At 41.9% G+C, this 16,376-nt stretch overlaps 1 protein-coding gene across 2 annotated transcripts in view; it reads left to right on the forward strand.

Moving 5' to 3' along the window:
* Positions 1-5,071: 5,071 nt before the first annotated feature.
* KCNH1 (potassium voltage-gated channel subfamily H member 1) overlaps positions 5,072-16,376 on the forward strand; it is a 347,794-nt gene continuing 336,489 nt past the window's right edge. For both annotated transcript variants that reach the window (XM_030557589.1, XM_030557590.1), the window contains exon 1: positions 5,072-5,150. In XM_030557589.1, coding sequence (XP_030413449.1) covers positions 5,072-5,150 — 79 coding nt within the window. The remainder of the gene's footprint in view (positions 5,151-16,376) is intronic.

Raw genomic sequence — 16,376 nt, forward strand, 5'->3', positions numbered from 1 at the left:
TTAAAATAAAATGTAATGTAAAAATCAGAAAGTCAGACCAGCTGCCATTCCAATGACCAATAAAATAACCAAATTCAGTGCAAAAACTCAACAGAGCATGTTAGTACATGAAATGGACAACTATTTCTGGGGGTCCCTGGCCCTCTGTTCTCCTTGGTCGTTAGTGCATTTTGCATGTGTGGGCTGTGACAAGTGGAAGGTACAAATGCACAGGGTACGAATATGAAAGTAAAAAAATTGCTTGAGCCCCAGCACCTCTTTCATTACAAATTAAGCACAGGATGTAACCCCATGCTTTGGGTGTCCCTAAACCTCTCAATGCCAGATGCTGGCACTGGATGGATCATTCAATTACTCCGTTTTGTTCTTTCCCTTTGAAGCATCTGGCATTAGCCACTGTTGGCAGACAGGATACTGGGCTAGGTGGATCATTGGTCTGGCCTAGTATAGTCATTCTTATGGTCTTACAATCCTTTCAGGTAGGGCAAGCTCTGGAAGAGGTTATTCTGGAGGTCCCTAAGTGGAAGTGTGAACTTCTTTTCCAGGCCAGTGGAAGACAAAGATCTGTGTAGGCTGAGGAGATTTTTAGGCACTTGGTGACTGACCAGCATCTCCAAATATAGGGAGCTTATGAGCTACAAAAGCAGCCTTAGTAAGCAGAGGAATGTAAGTGACCATCTGGAGTTCTTACTCCATGAGAAGTTTGCATCATCGCCAGCCAAAAATGGGTGAAAAATCATGGTAAAATCAACAAGCTGCTAATTTAGCATGGAGACATAGTACAGGCATCTTACAAGCACCCTGCATCCAATCACAAATCCAACAGATTGCCAGACATGGGGATGCCTAACACAGACAGACACCCTGTGCAGTAATCTGAACTCCAAACACAGGCATCTGCAGACTAAATACACAGTATGGTCTTGTTTGGACTCATATTTCAGACAGCTATGGGACAAATACACACACAGTTTTGTTTTTTGGGGACTGTGTACAGGTGGTCAATTTACAAGGGACACTGTATTAGCAGGGAGCGTTATACAAAGCTCATAAATGTAGCTCCTCAACCCATATTTCTAACAACCAGTGAGTAACTAGTACAAATTTCATGGTACTTGCTTGTTTAACATTTCCCCCTCAGTTCCTGGTGTCCATTTTGAATCCCAGGTGAGGTGTGGGTGTGAGTGCAGGGGCACTATGAAACTGATGTTCCACCCTGAAGGAAACACACTATTATCCTGGCTTGTATTAATAATTTCATAGGGCCACAAGTCAGAAATCCCTCCCATTCATATATTAATAACAAACATAAAGGCAGAAATTTACCAGGCTCTGTCTGAAGTGCTTTCTCTGCTGCTGGTTCCACTATGGGCTGTTCCCTAGGACTGTCTCCAAACAGCTTCTCTGAATACAGATCCAGGAGGTACTGTAGGGGCTCCAGAGGCATAGCCTCTTCAGGGACTGATGTCAGCATTGGGTCACTTTGTGTGCTTCATCTGGCAGCTGACTCACCTCCAGCAGCGTCTGTGACGGGGGGTTATAAGGATGCCATCACTGCTCAACAGATTGTCATGCACTATTGTCAGTGCACTATTAGTGCACTATTGTGTGCTTGGTGAAGTTCTCAGCACCCAGTAATATCATCTTAAAAGAGACAGGAAGCTGAGGAGTTCCCAAAGGTACTATTAGCATACTTGACTGGGCAGCAATCAGTCTTGAGGTGCTTGATTCTCTCTCTGCACTGGTCACCAGTCTGGTCAATCCTCAACATCATGAGCCACTCCAATAAAGCTCCATAGACATGATCATTTCTTGGTTCTTGCTGAAGTCAGATGTCTTACTCACCTTGCACTGGAGATTAAGCAGAATCCAGCTGTGTTCCTCTGACTCGCTTTAACTTGATTGTCAGTTAACTTGGGTTAATTAACACAATTTTATGTTCTAGTATAGACACTTGTCGCAGGGTGTCTGGTCCCTTTAAAAGGGAACAGGACCAGTCCCCAGTGATTAATTAGCTGCCTCCCAGTAGGGACTGTTTAGCTCACTTGATTCCCCCAAGCCAACTCAATGAGCTATACATCCCAGCTGGGTAGGGGCTAGGAATGTCATAAAAAAGGAGCTGAGGGTAATAAGTGGAAGTGGTAGGGTAAAAAGAGATATTTTCTGTAGGTACTTTCTGGATGTGAGAGTGAGCTATATCAGAGAAGTGCAGACAAGGGGTAGCTAGAGAGATCTCTTAGCTTCCCCATATGAAGGAAGAAATTTGCTGTGGAGGGTTGGGAGTTCACTGCTAAGGGAAGCAGAGAAGTGCTGCTGAGAGAGTGTGAGGAGAGAAAGGCTCAGGGAAGTTGCCCTGGAGCCTACAATCCTGCCTAAGGGACAGGATAGCTGTGAAATCTGGGTTAGTTTTCCCAAAAGGAACTTGGGGGGCAGGTGTATACTAAATGTGTGGAACTGTTGTTTCTTCCTAGCCGGGGAAGATCTTGTTTTAAATTTCATCATTTCTCAGGCTTCGTCTGGAGCATGTGCCTGTCCTAGACCTTGAAGGGTAAGCTGTATCAGATGGGAGAAAGCCAAAGGTCTGGGTAGGGAGTAAACAACAACAGTCATGTGAGAACCCTTAAGGTGTGACATCTGGACTCCTTTTTAAGGCTATCATGGGGTGGTTTGAAGCTTGTAAGCAAGTAAAAGAGCCCTCAACAAGGGTGGTCTTTGTTGAAATCTTTGCAGTGATTGGTAGGAACTGCAGGGTCATATTCCTACCACAAGGTGGCATCAGGAGGCCTCTACATGTTTAGACCCTACAAACATTTGTTCTAGGAATAAACGTTTCAATAATCTCGTATTGACAAATGTGTGAGAGCATCCGTGCTAGAGCCTACAGTTGGGTTAGCTGGGCCAAGTTGCAATCTGCTCTCAAGTTCTAGCATCATGGACAAGCTCTAGTAAAATTCTCAGTGTTTTTATGGCTGACTTCCCTTGAGTGGTTTGGTAGTGAAAGGCAAATTCTGATACATGCATATGTGTATAATACTAGTATAGTTATTTATAGTGAGTGAGATAAAGTGGGCTCCAGATGCTAAGCATATATCCTTATGTTTAGAAACACAAATCATCTCTAATTTGTACCTCCTAAAGAACGGAGTGTGTCCAGTGACCAATACGAATTTAACTAATGTCCGGAACCTGAGTTGCAGTCATCAGTGCTTGGTGCAGTTTGGGAAGGGGTGTGTGTGTGTTTGAGTGTGTAAAAAGGTGACTCACCTGTATTCTTCTCTGATCCTGGGTCTGCCTAGCTGGGTTACACCAGCAGCCAGAGATAATGGGAGTTGGGGGAGACCTGGGGAAATATTCTGCTGGCTGGTTTAAAATGTCTTTAGGGATGCTTGATGCTGCTAATTCCAGCAGGAGTCGACTGTATATTCTAGCTCTTGATACAGGATTGTGAAAATCCCACTAGGCACCTATCTGCATCTTTAGGCACCTAACTACCTCTTAAAAATTTGCCCCTGTCAGAAAATAAACATAGAACCCATAATGCTACTTTCACAGAGTGATTCTTCGGTGTGGAACCTCTGTGAGAGAGAGAGAGATCTTGGGTGTGTTGCGTATAAACAAGGAAGCAGAGTCTGAAGGAACTGCACTTTAAAAGGCACTATAGATAGTAGGAGCCAACAGCATTGAGAATAAGATATGTACCTCTATCTTCTGTAAATTAAAGAGACCTGAGTATGCCCTTACTCCCATTCATCACTAGAATGGTGAAGGGAGAATAGTTTAATCCATTAAAGAGAAACCTTTACAAATTAAATAGATCAAAGCATACACTATTTAAATATCTCTTCACTCTAACTGAGCTGATATTTAACCACATAATACAAAGCAGCCTTTTAAAATAAGTCATTTTAGGAATGAATGAAAACCCAGAATGGTTACTAAAGAGTGGGCAGATCCTCAGCTGCTATAAATGGGTGTAGCTTTACAGAGTTCAGCTGAGGATCATCTGGCTTGTGACTACTATTCTAAAAATCATGCCATGATATTTCAGTTGGGCACCCACCCTAGAATCAGAGTCTTTAACTTCTAGACCATAGTTTCTCCATCTGTAAAACAGGGGCAGTCACTCTTAATTCCCTCAGAGGGGTGTTGGGAGGCTCAATGTTCTTAAAGCACGTTGATATAACACTTCATTAGTATTTTCCATCTGAGGGTCTCAGTGTGCCTGGTAAAGGTTAGTAAAGGGTGTATTTATTTAATTCTTAAGTGATAAAAGTTTTGGGGCATGGCTCTTAGGGGGCGTCAGAGATGGCTACCCAGACATTATTTGGTGTAGTAGTCAGCTCTTGTTGGAATTCTGTGAAGCTCTAGGTTTATTTCCCCCCCTTTCTCCTTGCATTGGGATTACACTATCGTTAAACCAGTGGAGCGATTCCTAATTTACAAGGTTGGGAGGATGACTCCAGCCCTGTCTTGGCTGGCTAGATTCATGCCCTAAGAAGTGCCTGATAGGTTTGAAGGATCTCTATCATTGAAAGCAAATTCAGATGAAATTGATATGTTTGGGGGCTTCCCATGATTTTTATCCTAAGCTATGAAGTGGCCCAGGGGTGCTTGGAACTTGGCGCTGGTCTTACAAAGATGACCCCAGCTGTGCAGGTTAAAGGTCCACAAAAGTAGTGTGTCGTTAGGGTTTCCCTTCCCTTTATGTGGGCTCTTTGCCTGCGGAAGGGAATTCGGGCCAGGCGCGCTTCAGACAGCGCATATTTCTTTGTGTCCAGAGGAGGGTGCTGCAGTACAGGTGTTGCCTGTCTCCTCCCGCAGCCTGAGCATCAGGACCGGGGCTGGGAATGGCGGAGATTGTGCCCAGCAGAGGGCGCTGCCGGACCGGTCCAGGCGGCGGCCGAAGCAGCAGGGATGCAGTGGGAGGCTGGGTGGCTGGAGAAGCTGATGCTGCAGAGCCGGTGGGGTCCCAGCGGAGAGCATGAGGCTCTCAGAGCGGGAAGAGCGTGGAGTGGGAGCGCTTAGCTTCGCGCAGCCCTGATCCAAGCCTCCGCGCTGGACTCCGGAAGACATGACTATGGCTGGGGGAAGGAGAGGGCTAGTGGCTCCTCAGAACACCTTTCTGGAGAACATTGTGCGAAGATCTAATGGTAAGGGGAGGATTGCATTCACCCGCAGCACGTACAGTAACGGGAGATGCCTCGGAAGCTGCTCCCCAGGGGCGGCCAGAAATGCTGCTAAGCGTGGGGCTTGCAAGGGGCAGTGGCAAAGAAAACACAGTAAGTCCTTCCTGAAGCGGCCGGTCTCCGGCCAGGGGCTGCCCAACTGGCTTTGAACCAGCACGGCTCGGAGGTGATTGAATGAAGCGGTCTGTGCCGGTGCCCTTGGTGAAATGATCCCGCATGCAATGCCTTTGCAAAGTCCCACAGAAAGTAGAGGGGAGAGTCTGATCGGACTCTGCAAAAGGGGGAGCGGGGGGAGGAAGCCCAGGCTCTTGGGTTGCACGAAACCCCCGTGATCTGGAGTAAAGCACCCGGGACACTTATCTGCAGGGCTCAAGTGTCTGCTGTAGAGATGTGAGAGGGAGAAGGGTTTGGGGGAGAGAGGCTCGTGCGTGCTTTAGAGATGCCTGGATGCTGCCCCAGTGAAGACCCCGCCAGTCTTAGGCCGAGACTCATCACCCTTTCCTCGTGGTGGGACTGCACCCGGACCCCTCCTCAAGCCTCTCCACCATCACTGGTGGTGCCCTCCTCCTTGGTCAGCGGCTGCATCCTTCCTTTCCACTGGGACCTGCTGCTCCGGGGCTAGGCGTCCCAGTGTGTCTGTCTTGGCAGAGCCCGCTACTATTTGGTAGTTGGCGATCGCCTTAGTTTTAATTTGTTTTCCAGGAGATCTCTCTGCTGTTGGCTTAATTCCTTTCTATCTCTTAGCTCAGGTGGCAGGCAGGGTGACAGAGTTCAGGTGCTGCTGTAATCACAGATATGATCCGTGAGTCGGTTTAAATTAGGATACAGCAAAAAGCCCATCCTGTGTCTGGGTGTCTAAGGAGAGGTATCTTTCTTAGCATTTGCCTTATACACAGCAGTTTATGCAGGATAGCCTCATATATCAGCCATTCAGTATGCTGGTCTATTAGATCTAAGTAGCTGCCTGTCACTTCTGTAATAATGAGTGAATAGGTGTTAGCCTGTATATGGTTTAAGATGAATACTGAAAATGTAATAGTTCTTCTACAGCCAAAAGTCAAAACCATCAGCCACGCTATGGGCCCGATCCTGCCGAATTCACTCATTCAAGTAGTTTACACTCACCCAAAGGATCCCACAGACATCAAGGGAATACAGGGTATATAAGAAGTCAATTGACTGTCAGGGAGATTCTTTTGGTCTGAGAAATTGCTTTTTAATGACTAAATGATTCAGAAATTCAAGATGGTCTCTAGGAAAAAACCCTAAGTCACCTTGGAGGATAAGGGAGGTCTTTCTCGCTGAGTTGAAATTAAGTTTCTTTTTAAGTAAAGAATATGGTATTTGCAATTTTGTGAGCCTAAGGATACAGTAATCAGTATATTGTTGCCAGGGGAAGTGTCTAGAATTGCACAACTGCATGTGAATATGTATTAATGTGATCTGGATTTTGCTAAAAGGCTGTTTCCTTAAAAAGGTCTCAATCATGCAAATATACATAATATTTAAAACTAAGAACATGTATGTTAACAGGGTCTTGGCCCAAGTTCTACCAATTTTTAACTCCCATTCACTTCACTGAGGATGCTAAGCAATTTAAGGACTTCTTGGATAAGTTAGAGTGTAGAATCAGGAAACACAATTAGTGAATTACAGTATTTTAAAAAATCAGCTACATGATGAGAAAGCAAAGAAAGACAATTCCTCATCTGATCTGGGGCTGGAAACTCAAATGACTCCAAGGGATGATTTTCAATTTTTTTTTTAAACTGGAGGCTCTTACTGAAGCAGCAGTGTTTTGCAAAGTCTTGGAGTGCAGAGAATGGGTACTACTAATGCATCTTCACACATAATGGTGACACTCTAAAAAGGTTGCCTTCCCCCACTCCTTTCCTAGAGAAATGTTTGATTACTGTATTCTTAGAACAAAAAATACTGTCCATCCTTACTGAAAATCCTGTTATTTAAAAACAAAATTTTTTGGCTGACTGTGGTGAAATAGAACCTCTACTTCAATTATTAAAATTTTTCCTAGAGACTGTTTTGTCTTTGAATAATTTCATCATGAGAAAAGTCAACTTTATTCAACAGAACTGATGAGTCATCAACCTGAACATATAATCAGTTTTCCATCCCTACACCCCCACAATCAATAGAAGCAGTGTCAAAAGTTACCCTGACGTTATTATTTCTATGGTGCTGTGGGTGAGCAAGGTGCTTCATGGGACAAATAAAAAGACCAGGCCCCTGTTCAGGTGTGCATTAGTTCATGAGGGCTGTAATAATACTCAACTGAACCTCTAGGCGCAACCTTGTAGGAGAGGATGGCACACAGCTGTCCCACACTAAGGAGGAATTTGGGAGGAATTGTGACTCAACTTACAGTCCCTTCCCTTGCTTTTAAGGGGGTGTAATTTAGTGAAGTTCTTTCCCCACTTTGTGCTGGCTCAGCTCTGCTGGTCAGTTTAAGGGAGGCATGGGGGAGTCAAGGCTCCGCCCATTTCCTCTTCCTCCCTACCTTCTCCTGGCCCACTGCTTGGAAGGAGAACACTGGGCTGCCGTCTTTACTATGCCTCCTATACCCAAACTGTGAGGCAGGGGAAGCTAAAGTGGCCAGATAAAAGTTAAGGTTTTGGTTCCCTTTTATTCCCGTGCTCAGTCACATTTGGCTGGGTCACAATCTGACTGACAGAAAAAAATATAAAATGAGGGGATTTGCCATTGAAATGTTGGGAGTTTTATCAAGCTAGTACTTAGCTGGCAGCTTGGAGCAGGCTACACACTGCCTCCAAATACTGAGTGGAGAAACATACACAAATGCATGCTCTTGGGAGTCTGTTCTCCCACTGAAATGTGGGGGACTTACCAATTAGTTATAGAACTGACATTAATGCTGTGATGCATATGGACCTTGCTGGGAAGGGGGAGTAGAATAGAACCCACTCTGTTTATATCAGAGCTACAAATTAATTGAGGACCACATTGTACTCTCTTTTTTAGAGACTGAGAGAAGCTAGCTGTCTAAATGAGACTAGATCACAGTAATAAAGCAATTATCTGCAACCATTTATTGGGAGCAATAATCAACACACACACATCTAATTATGCCATTTCAGCATTAGTTTAAAATGTAATTCTATTAATGGCATTTGATATGAGTTGTGAAGCTTGAAAGCTGACATGTCTCCATTGCCAAATATAGCTCATATAGCTCATGTGGCTTTAAATTTAATGTGCATGCATGTTCAGGTCTTTTCATTCTGGCATAGTGTTTTGCTCATGTCTATAGCATGTCTTCAGGAGGAAGATTGTCATATCCATGTGCAGTGATTTGGGGTAAGCACCTCCCCACCCCCAGATGTGACTTGACTGAGTTGCCACCCCAGGTGCAGGAAAGAGAGCAGGTTTGTGAGGTCAGTGCTGTCTCCCCAGCCCTGCATAGGAGTGGACCGAGAAAAGCAGGGAGATGGGGAGCAATGGGTCTTCTCCCCTACATGCCAGCCAGAGTGAAGAGGGAATTAACATTTCAAGAGCTTCAGTAAACTACTTCCCTCATAGTGGAGCAAAGAGGAATCCCTTTCCTGAGCTGCTCCTAGAATGGCATAGGCATGCACCATCCCATACATATGTTGTTTACAATTCTGCTTGTGAACAGTTTGTCTTATGTTTAATATTTTAAAACAGTGCTTTTGAACTACCCGTGTATAGTTAGAAAAATAAATGTTGTGCATAGGACTTAGTCAGGCTTGGTGAACAGAAGTTTTGTTTTTTTTGTTCTGAAAAAGTGAAAAAGCTAAAAAGACCAGAACACCCTGTGGGGTGGAAAATTGTCTATGCTGTAAAATAGTTCAGTATGGAAGAAATCACTAGGCTGCTGATGGATATTGCTAATGTCATATTCATGTTTTTCCTGCGGTAACACAATATCCCTGTGGTATACAGCATTCTATAACAGTATCAGAGCTATCATCTTAGTCTGCAGCCAGTGCACTCCATTCAAATGGTGCAGTATGTTATAGGCAACTAATTTTTATAAAATGATATTTTAATGCTTTATCAATAATCTAGAGAAAAAATCCTTTAAGTTTACAGAATTATAGGCCTGAGTTTTGCAATCCTTACTCAGGCAAAATTCTCATTGAGATCAGAGGGAGTTTTGTCTTGTAAAGGCTGCAGAATCAAATCCTATTGTCTAATGACTATTGAATTTCAATAGAGTGCAGACACTTCTGAATATTAACAATAAAAGTAACAGTAAAACAGTAAAAGAACTTGTCCAGATGATGACATAGCTAAACAAAATATTAAAAAAGATCTGTTCCAGATCTCAGCTCAGATCATACAGCCATAAGACCAGTGTGAGGAGCAAGGGCTTCAATCTTTGAACTACATATACTATGCAAACAAAGATTGATAATGCCATATTTCTGATCTGTTATAATTAGTTTTAACTCTAGGTGTCATAAACAGATGATTAAGGGTTAATGTCTCTTTTACCTGTAAAAAGTTAAGAATTTCAGTGAACCTGGCTGACACCTGACCAGAGGACCAATACGGGGACAAGATACTTTCAAATCTTGGTGGAAGGAAGTTTTTGTTTGTGTTTTTTTTTTTTGGTTTGTTGTTTGCTCTCGGGACTGAGAGGAACAGGACATCATTCCAGGTTCTCCAATCTTTCTGAATCAGTCTTTCATGTTTCCAAATAGTAAGTAATAGCAGGCAAGGCGGATTAGTCTTATGTTTGTTTTCTCAACTGGTAAATGTGTCTTTTTGCTGGAAGGATTTTTACCTCTGTTTGCTGTAACTTCGTATCTCAGGCTAGGGGGAGTGGGGTCCCTCTAGTCTATATAAATCTGAGTACCCTGTAAAGCGTTTTCCATCCTGATTTTACAGAGATAATTTTTACCTTTTCTTTCTTTAATTAAAAGCTTTCTTTTTAAGAACCTGATTGATTTTTCCTTGTTTTAGAATCCAAGGGATTGAGTCTAAACTCACTAGGGATTGGTGGGTGGGAAAAGGAGAGGGGGATGGTTAATTTCTCCTTGTTTTAAGACCCCAGAGGTTTGGGTCTTGGGTTCCCCAGGGAAGGTTTTGGGGGAACAGAAGTGTGCCAGATACAGACTTCTGGCTGGTGGCAGCGTACCAGAAATAAACTAGTAATTAAGCTTAAAAGTGTTCAGGCAGGTCCCCACTTTTTGTACCCTAAAGTTCAAAGTGGGGAAAAAACCTTGACACAAGGTCAATCTATTTATATGCTGAAAGACACTGGCATACCTACCTGAGTATCAAAATTCTGCTCCAATACCCATGAATCTACCCATAAATATTTTAGCAACTACTTATAGACTTCTCAATGTACAATAATATGGTGCTAAATAACACATTAAATAAGAGAGATGCACTAAATACTCATGTGTTTTCTTTTGTATAACAATGTTGCTTCAAATGCCTATAGAACAAAATAAACAATTCTTGTTTAAGATAATGTTTAGGCAATAACATAGATGTATCTTATCTTTTTGTTTGAAAAGGATGCGCCAAAATTTTCTACATCAGGCAGAACCAAGAGTCTGGATCTTAAGTCCCTTTTGAGCCAAAGCTGCCTCAAACTGGGGCCTAGCACAATTTGGCTTTGGTTTTGGTTGGGGTCTTGAGGTACTACTGTAATACAAAAAACGAATAGGTCATGGGGTGCTGAGAGGGGGGCCACTTTAATGGAAGTAACTAGAGCAGTGCCTGGGCTGCTCTAAGACATATAGAAGGTTCTTTCTATTCCCCTGGTTCTGGGACTGCTGGGTAGGTGAAAGATGGCTTAGCGGGGCATCTATCCTTGCTCACTGTATCTGAGGATCTGGGCCCAGTCCTACAATTCCAGCACACTCAGATTTTCCACAGTGAGGTTTGGATGGGCTAGGAATGCCAATACAGGCTTCAAGAGGGTAAACTTTGGTAAAAATCAGTTAAATGTCTTTTCAATAGGGCTGTTTGTGTGTTTTAGTACTGAGGTATTCATATCAAAGCACATTATAAAGCACTTACATTCATGCACAGGTAACTTTTCCCCCACAAACAGGCTGTTAATGTTATCAGACCACATAGAAGATTTAATTTGGGTCAAGTTGTTAGTACAATTAATTAGAAGAGACAATGAGACACTGAGAAGTTTTTGGTCTGCAAAGACCTTTTTTGAGCTAATGCACCAAATCAGGAGAAAATAGCATGGCCCTGGATAGTCTCTCTTAAATCCACAGATACAGGAGACCCTTCATTTGTGGATCTCCTCAGTCCTGTGCTGATGGATAGCTCAGTCACTTCTGTGGCACCATTTCTCCCTTCCCATCCTCTTCTGGACCTCAGAGAGGATGTTCTGCAGGTTTAGGTTTCACCTGGAGGAAGGGGGAACAGTTTGGGTGTGAGAGGGCAGACATGGAGCCCTGGAGAAGCATCTTGTACTCTTCAGGAAAATTCCCTGGAAAAAATGATATAGCCTGGGACTCTAATATCTCTTCTGTGGTGTCTACTTCCCATGGCCAGGCCCCTAGTAGCACTGCTTTAATGGAGCAGAATATAAGAAAATCTGGAGGAGAGAAGAGAAGGTTTGAAGCACAGGGTCTCTGTGAAGTTGGCCATTTCTGTGGATCCCATGAGATCTGCTTTGCTCACTGGGTTTTGATCAGGTTCAGTGTCAAATCCTGTATCCCTTGAAGGAAGAGAGTAGAGGGATCTCCCTGAGAGGAGCCTCACAGAGACTTCCTTGTGGGTTGTACCCTGGGAGGGAAAATCAGCCCTGTTGATTATGCCATATTTAATAGAATAGGTCTTTTTCCTTGGTACTGCAGAACATCACCAAGACCCATCCTGCTAAGAGATATGGTGAGTAGAATCCTATTGACTCTAGTAACCCATGTGGATTCCTCTTGAAGGGTTCAGAGCTAATTCTCACATCGTGAATCAGACAAATCTCTCAACCTCCCTGCTCAGAAATGGTCTGACTCCACAGTGTCCAATCAAATTTGGTCCTTAATTTAGATTTTTTTAATTAAAAAAACCTCTTACAAATCCTGAATGACACAATCGTGGAAACAATTCTATCATTAATTCCAGTGGAAATAGTTTTAAAAAATCAAACAAGCATTCCATTTTACTGTCTGCAAACCAGACCTTGCAACATTGTGCCATACACTGAGGCCTGTAAGAGAAATTAACTAACAAGATAAAAAATGAAACTGGCCAGGTTATGTTCTGTTCAATCAGAGAAATGTAACAGGAAATAGCCTAAAGAGTGGAAAAATCTAATTGGATTTCTAAAGTGTTTTTGCATTATAATAATCTAAATTGTTCTTAGTATCATAGGAAACAAGAAAAAAGATCTTAACCTGACAATGTGGCTTTAGCAGCAGAGTGCTGCATTTTGGTATCACTTTACTAAGACTTCCTTTTATAAGTTATGCAAATAACTTCCTATACTATGAGATATTTACTTAGATGGTAAGATCTTTGAGGCAGTGACTGTTCTTGTTTATTGTTTGTACAATGCCTGGCACAATGGCATCCCGGTTCCTGACTGGGGCTCCTAAGTGCACTGTAATTCAGATAAATAACTATTAAGTGTTTTTCATAAATTAAACTAAACTGTGGTTTTCAAAATAAATGAACAGAGTATATTTTGGGGTCCATTGTATTTTTTTTTATCGTGTATCTGTTTATAAAATTCATGAATTTGCAGATTCTGCAATGTCTCCCAACCATTAGCAGATGAAATTCATTCTGTGCAGTGGTGTGGCACCAAAGATGGCTCTAGCTTTTTTGCTGCCCCAAGCATGGCAGTCAGGCATGCCGAAGCTGTGGGACCAGCGGACCTCCCACAGGCATGCCGCTGAAGGCTGCCTGACTGCCGCCCTCGCAGGGACCATCAGGGCACCCCCCGTGGCTTGCCGCCCCAGGCACGCGCTTGGAGTGCTGGTACCTGGAGCGGCCGCTGGCTGGCATATAGACGTTGTGCCATTTAAGCTGTTTTGTGAGAATGTAAATTGGTGCATATGCCTTGTGCTGCTTGTGAATTTCATTTCAGCATGACTGACTGAGGTTCAGGTGCATATTGCCATGCATTTCAGTGAGCACGTCTGATACACAAATTGCTGGAATGAACAAAGTTAACCTTTAAACAGGTGTTGGAAGTGGCAGGGGGTATTGACTTTGCTGTGGAGCGTCTGTGGAAGAATGTCTACATCAGTTAAAGCTTCTACAGGGACTGATGGGAAATCTAGAGCAGACACAGACCACTTGTTTTTCCACTCCTTTATACTGGTTCAAGGCACTATAACTCTGTTGTTTTCAGAGGTCTTTATGCTAACCCCACATAGGCCAATGCAGAGGTGGCACTGGGAATAGTGAAGTTGTCAATTATGTGGCTGCCGGGATCTAACACCCTGAAGAAATAGCACAGAAGGCTGCTATTTCACCTCATAAATTGTAGTAGCATCTGCAGAGTGGTTTTGGCTGGAAAGTGAATTTTACCTCCTTCCCATCCCCGTCACTTCACTTGCATCAGGCAAAGTGAATTTTACCTAAACAAAGTAGGCATCTGATACATAAACTAACGTACTACACATTTATTAAAGGCAAATGCGTAAAGCTGACATTCTTTAAGTATCCAATCCTGCAAGACTGTATGGGCAAGATTCCATCCAATGGGAGTTTTTGCTTAGGTAGGGTCTTTAGGCTGGGCCTAATTTCAGTGGCTCTGATTCATCAAAGTATTTAAGGATATGAGTATGCTTCACCAGGACTATTCAGCTGCTTAAAAGTAAGAACATGTTCGTGTACCTTGCTGAATTGGGGCCAATGTGAAGAAACAATGGTTTTTGTTCTTTCTTGGTCTCGCGCCTTTTGAAGTCAATGGCAAAACTCTTTTATTAACTTCATTGGTGGCAGTACAGACCTAGAGTTTGCAACATAACTTTTTTACTTCTCTAATAAGCTAATGTTATCCCAATATTTTGCCCAATTTGAGTATTTGAAATTTTTCCTTGCTAGTTATTACTAAGCTAAGAGCTTCTAATTTTTATAGTGTTTGGAAATGTATGACCTGATCTAGTAAGAAAAAAATAATAAATTATAAGGATGCTAGATATGCATTTTAAAATTAATGTTCTGTACGCCCAAAACATTCCACAGCAGTAATTCAACTCATCCATCAATCAATCTCTGTATTAAATCCTAGAACAAGATCATAAAACAAATCTTAATGAAACCTGCTTGCTAGAGAACTTTGTTAATGCATGTTTGTAATGCATACCATTAAGATTCTGCATAAAATTAGCTCTGGTCAAATGCTTTTAAAGCTCTTGATGGCTGAAAATATCAATAAATCAAGTGGTTTATTTTAAATTGTCAGAAGACCTATATAACTAACCTACCCCAAAACAGGATCTTCACTGGGTTTCTTTTTAGGACCCGAAAGGGAAAAACAAACAATTAAATGAATTCCTACTGTTAAACATTATTATCTTTGTTCTCTTTAAAACAAAATAGTACATTATATGGCTTTTGCAGATTTGTATAGGGTGAAGTTCTAACACTAATTTTATTGACTGATAACTTTAAATTTTGGAAAGTTACTTCATTCTAGATGCCACATTTGCTTTAACATGCTTTCTTTTTTTAACTTTCAGTCTGGACATTATCTCATAGACAGACAGGTACAGAATGATGCTAAGTACAATATACACATGACAGCTTCCATGCATTCTGTCCATTTCAGCCATTACTTCTCCATTGTTCTGTACCAATTTCTGTTAATTTACAAAGAGGAAAAATGGTTTGCAAAAGTGTTTCTTTAAAAATTTTTTGTAGACTTAATTTGATATTTGACTATCTTTCTGAAGATACATAATCCTCAAAAGAGTGAGGGTTATCACTGTTGATGGGATGTGTTGCTGTTTGTCGTTGACACTCTTCTGGTGATAGAGGTCTATTGTGAAATATTTATTATAGCAATGTAAAATAACAAACGTTGGCATGGAACTATTAATCTCTGTGTGAACTGCTGGCTGAAAGTAGCTTTCATTTTTGTGCAATTGTTCAAACTGAGTCACTTGAAGTTGTTTTAGTTAGTGTCTCCTTTGTTTTTTTGTGGTAAGTATGATAAAATGCATCTTCTGCAATTCTTTTCAGTCTGTGCACCGTGCTCTATGTGCAAATAGTAGGCTTAGAATGCAGCACTGAAATGTGTGTACTGCACTGAAGCTTTGCTCATGCCCTAGCTACTATAGAGTTTTTAAAACCCTTTTTGTCTCAGTAAAGTGTGTGTTTTATTATGTGAACCTTAATATATACATACAAATGGCCATATTTAGGTCTTTATAATACATCGTTTTGAACTGTAAAACCAGGCTGTATCTGAAAATAGAGCCAGAATATTGAGGACTTACATTACAATGGCCACAGATTTCATTACTTAGTACGGAAGATTCATTTTAACATGGCAAATCAGGTCACATAATGCAATGATTTTTAAATATCAACCCATTCCCACCCAAGAAATCAGCTCAATAGATACTGAGCCAAAATGTGCATCTGTGCTACTCCCTTGATCTCAGTGGAGTCGCATGGATATGAGAACAGCATGTTATCCCATTGGCTTTACTCTGCTACCTCAATACCTATATAGCAGTGTAAGTTGCTGTTTGCATTTGAACAGATTAATATTTTCTTGAGGGCCCAGTACTTCACATCTTATTCAGACAAAAAAACTGTGATTAGTGGGTGTGTCCCCCTACTCTGCATCTGAAGTTTAGGCTCTAAGTTCCTTGTGCTCAAAGAAATAGTTACATTCATCTTTTGTAAAGAATTCCAAGAATGTATTTCCTTACAAAGTTGTCTAGATGTTGGGCCTTATTCTTATCTCACATTGGTATTACACCAATATATCCCCATTGACCTTGACAGTTACTCTTGATTTACACCACTGAGAGCAAAAGTCTGCACAATTCAGGGATAGCCCTGAATTAAAATGATCAAGTAAATAATTGCTCTGCGGGAATCACTAATGCAAACTGTGAGTGTAAACTCTCTGATTGTAGAGGTTTTGAGAGACATGTATTTACAAGGGAGTACTATAGTTCTATAACTACATTTGCTATAAAAAAAAAAACCCCAAAATACTATATTTAAAAAAAAATATTCAGG

The sequence above is a fragment of the Gopherus evgoodei genome, chromosome 3 (assembly GCF_007399415.2).
Source record: "Gopherus evgoodei ecotype Sinaloan lineage chromosome 3, rGopEvg1_v1.p, whole genome shotgun sequence".
In the NCBI taxonomy this organism is placed as follows: domain Eukaryota; kingdom Metazoa; phylum Chordata; order Testudines; family Testudinidae; genus Gopherus; species Gopherus evgoodei.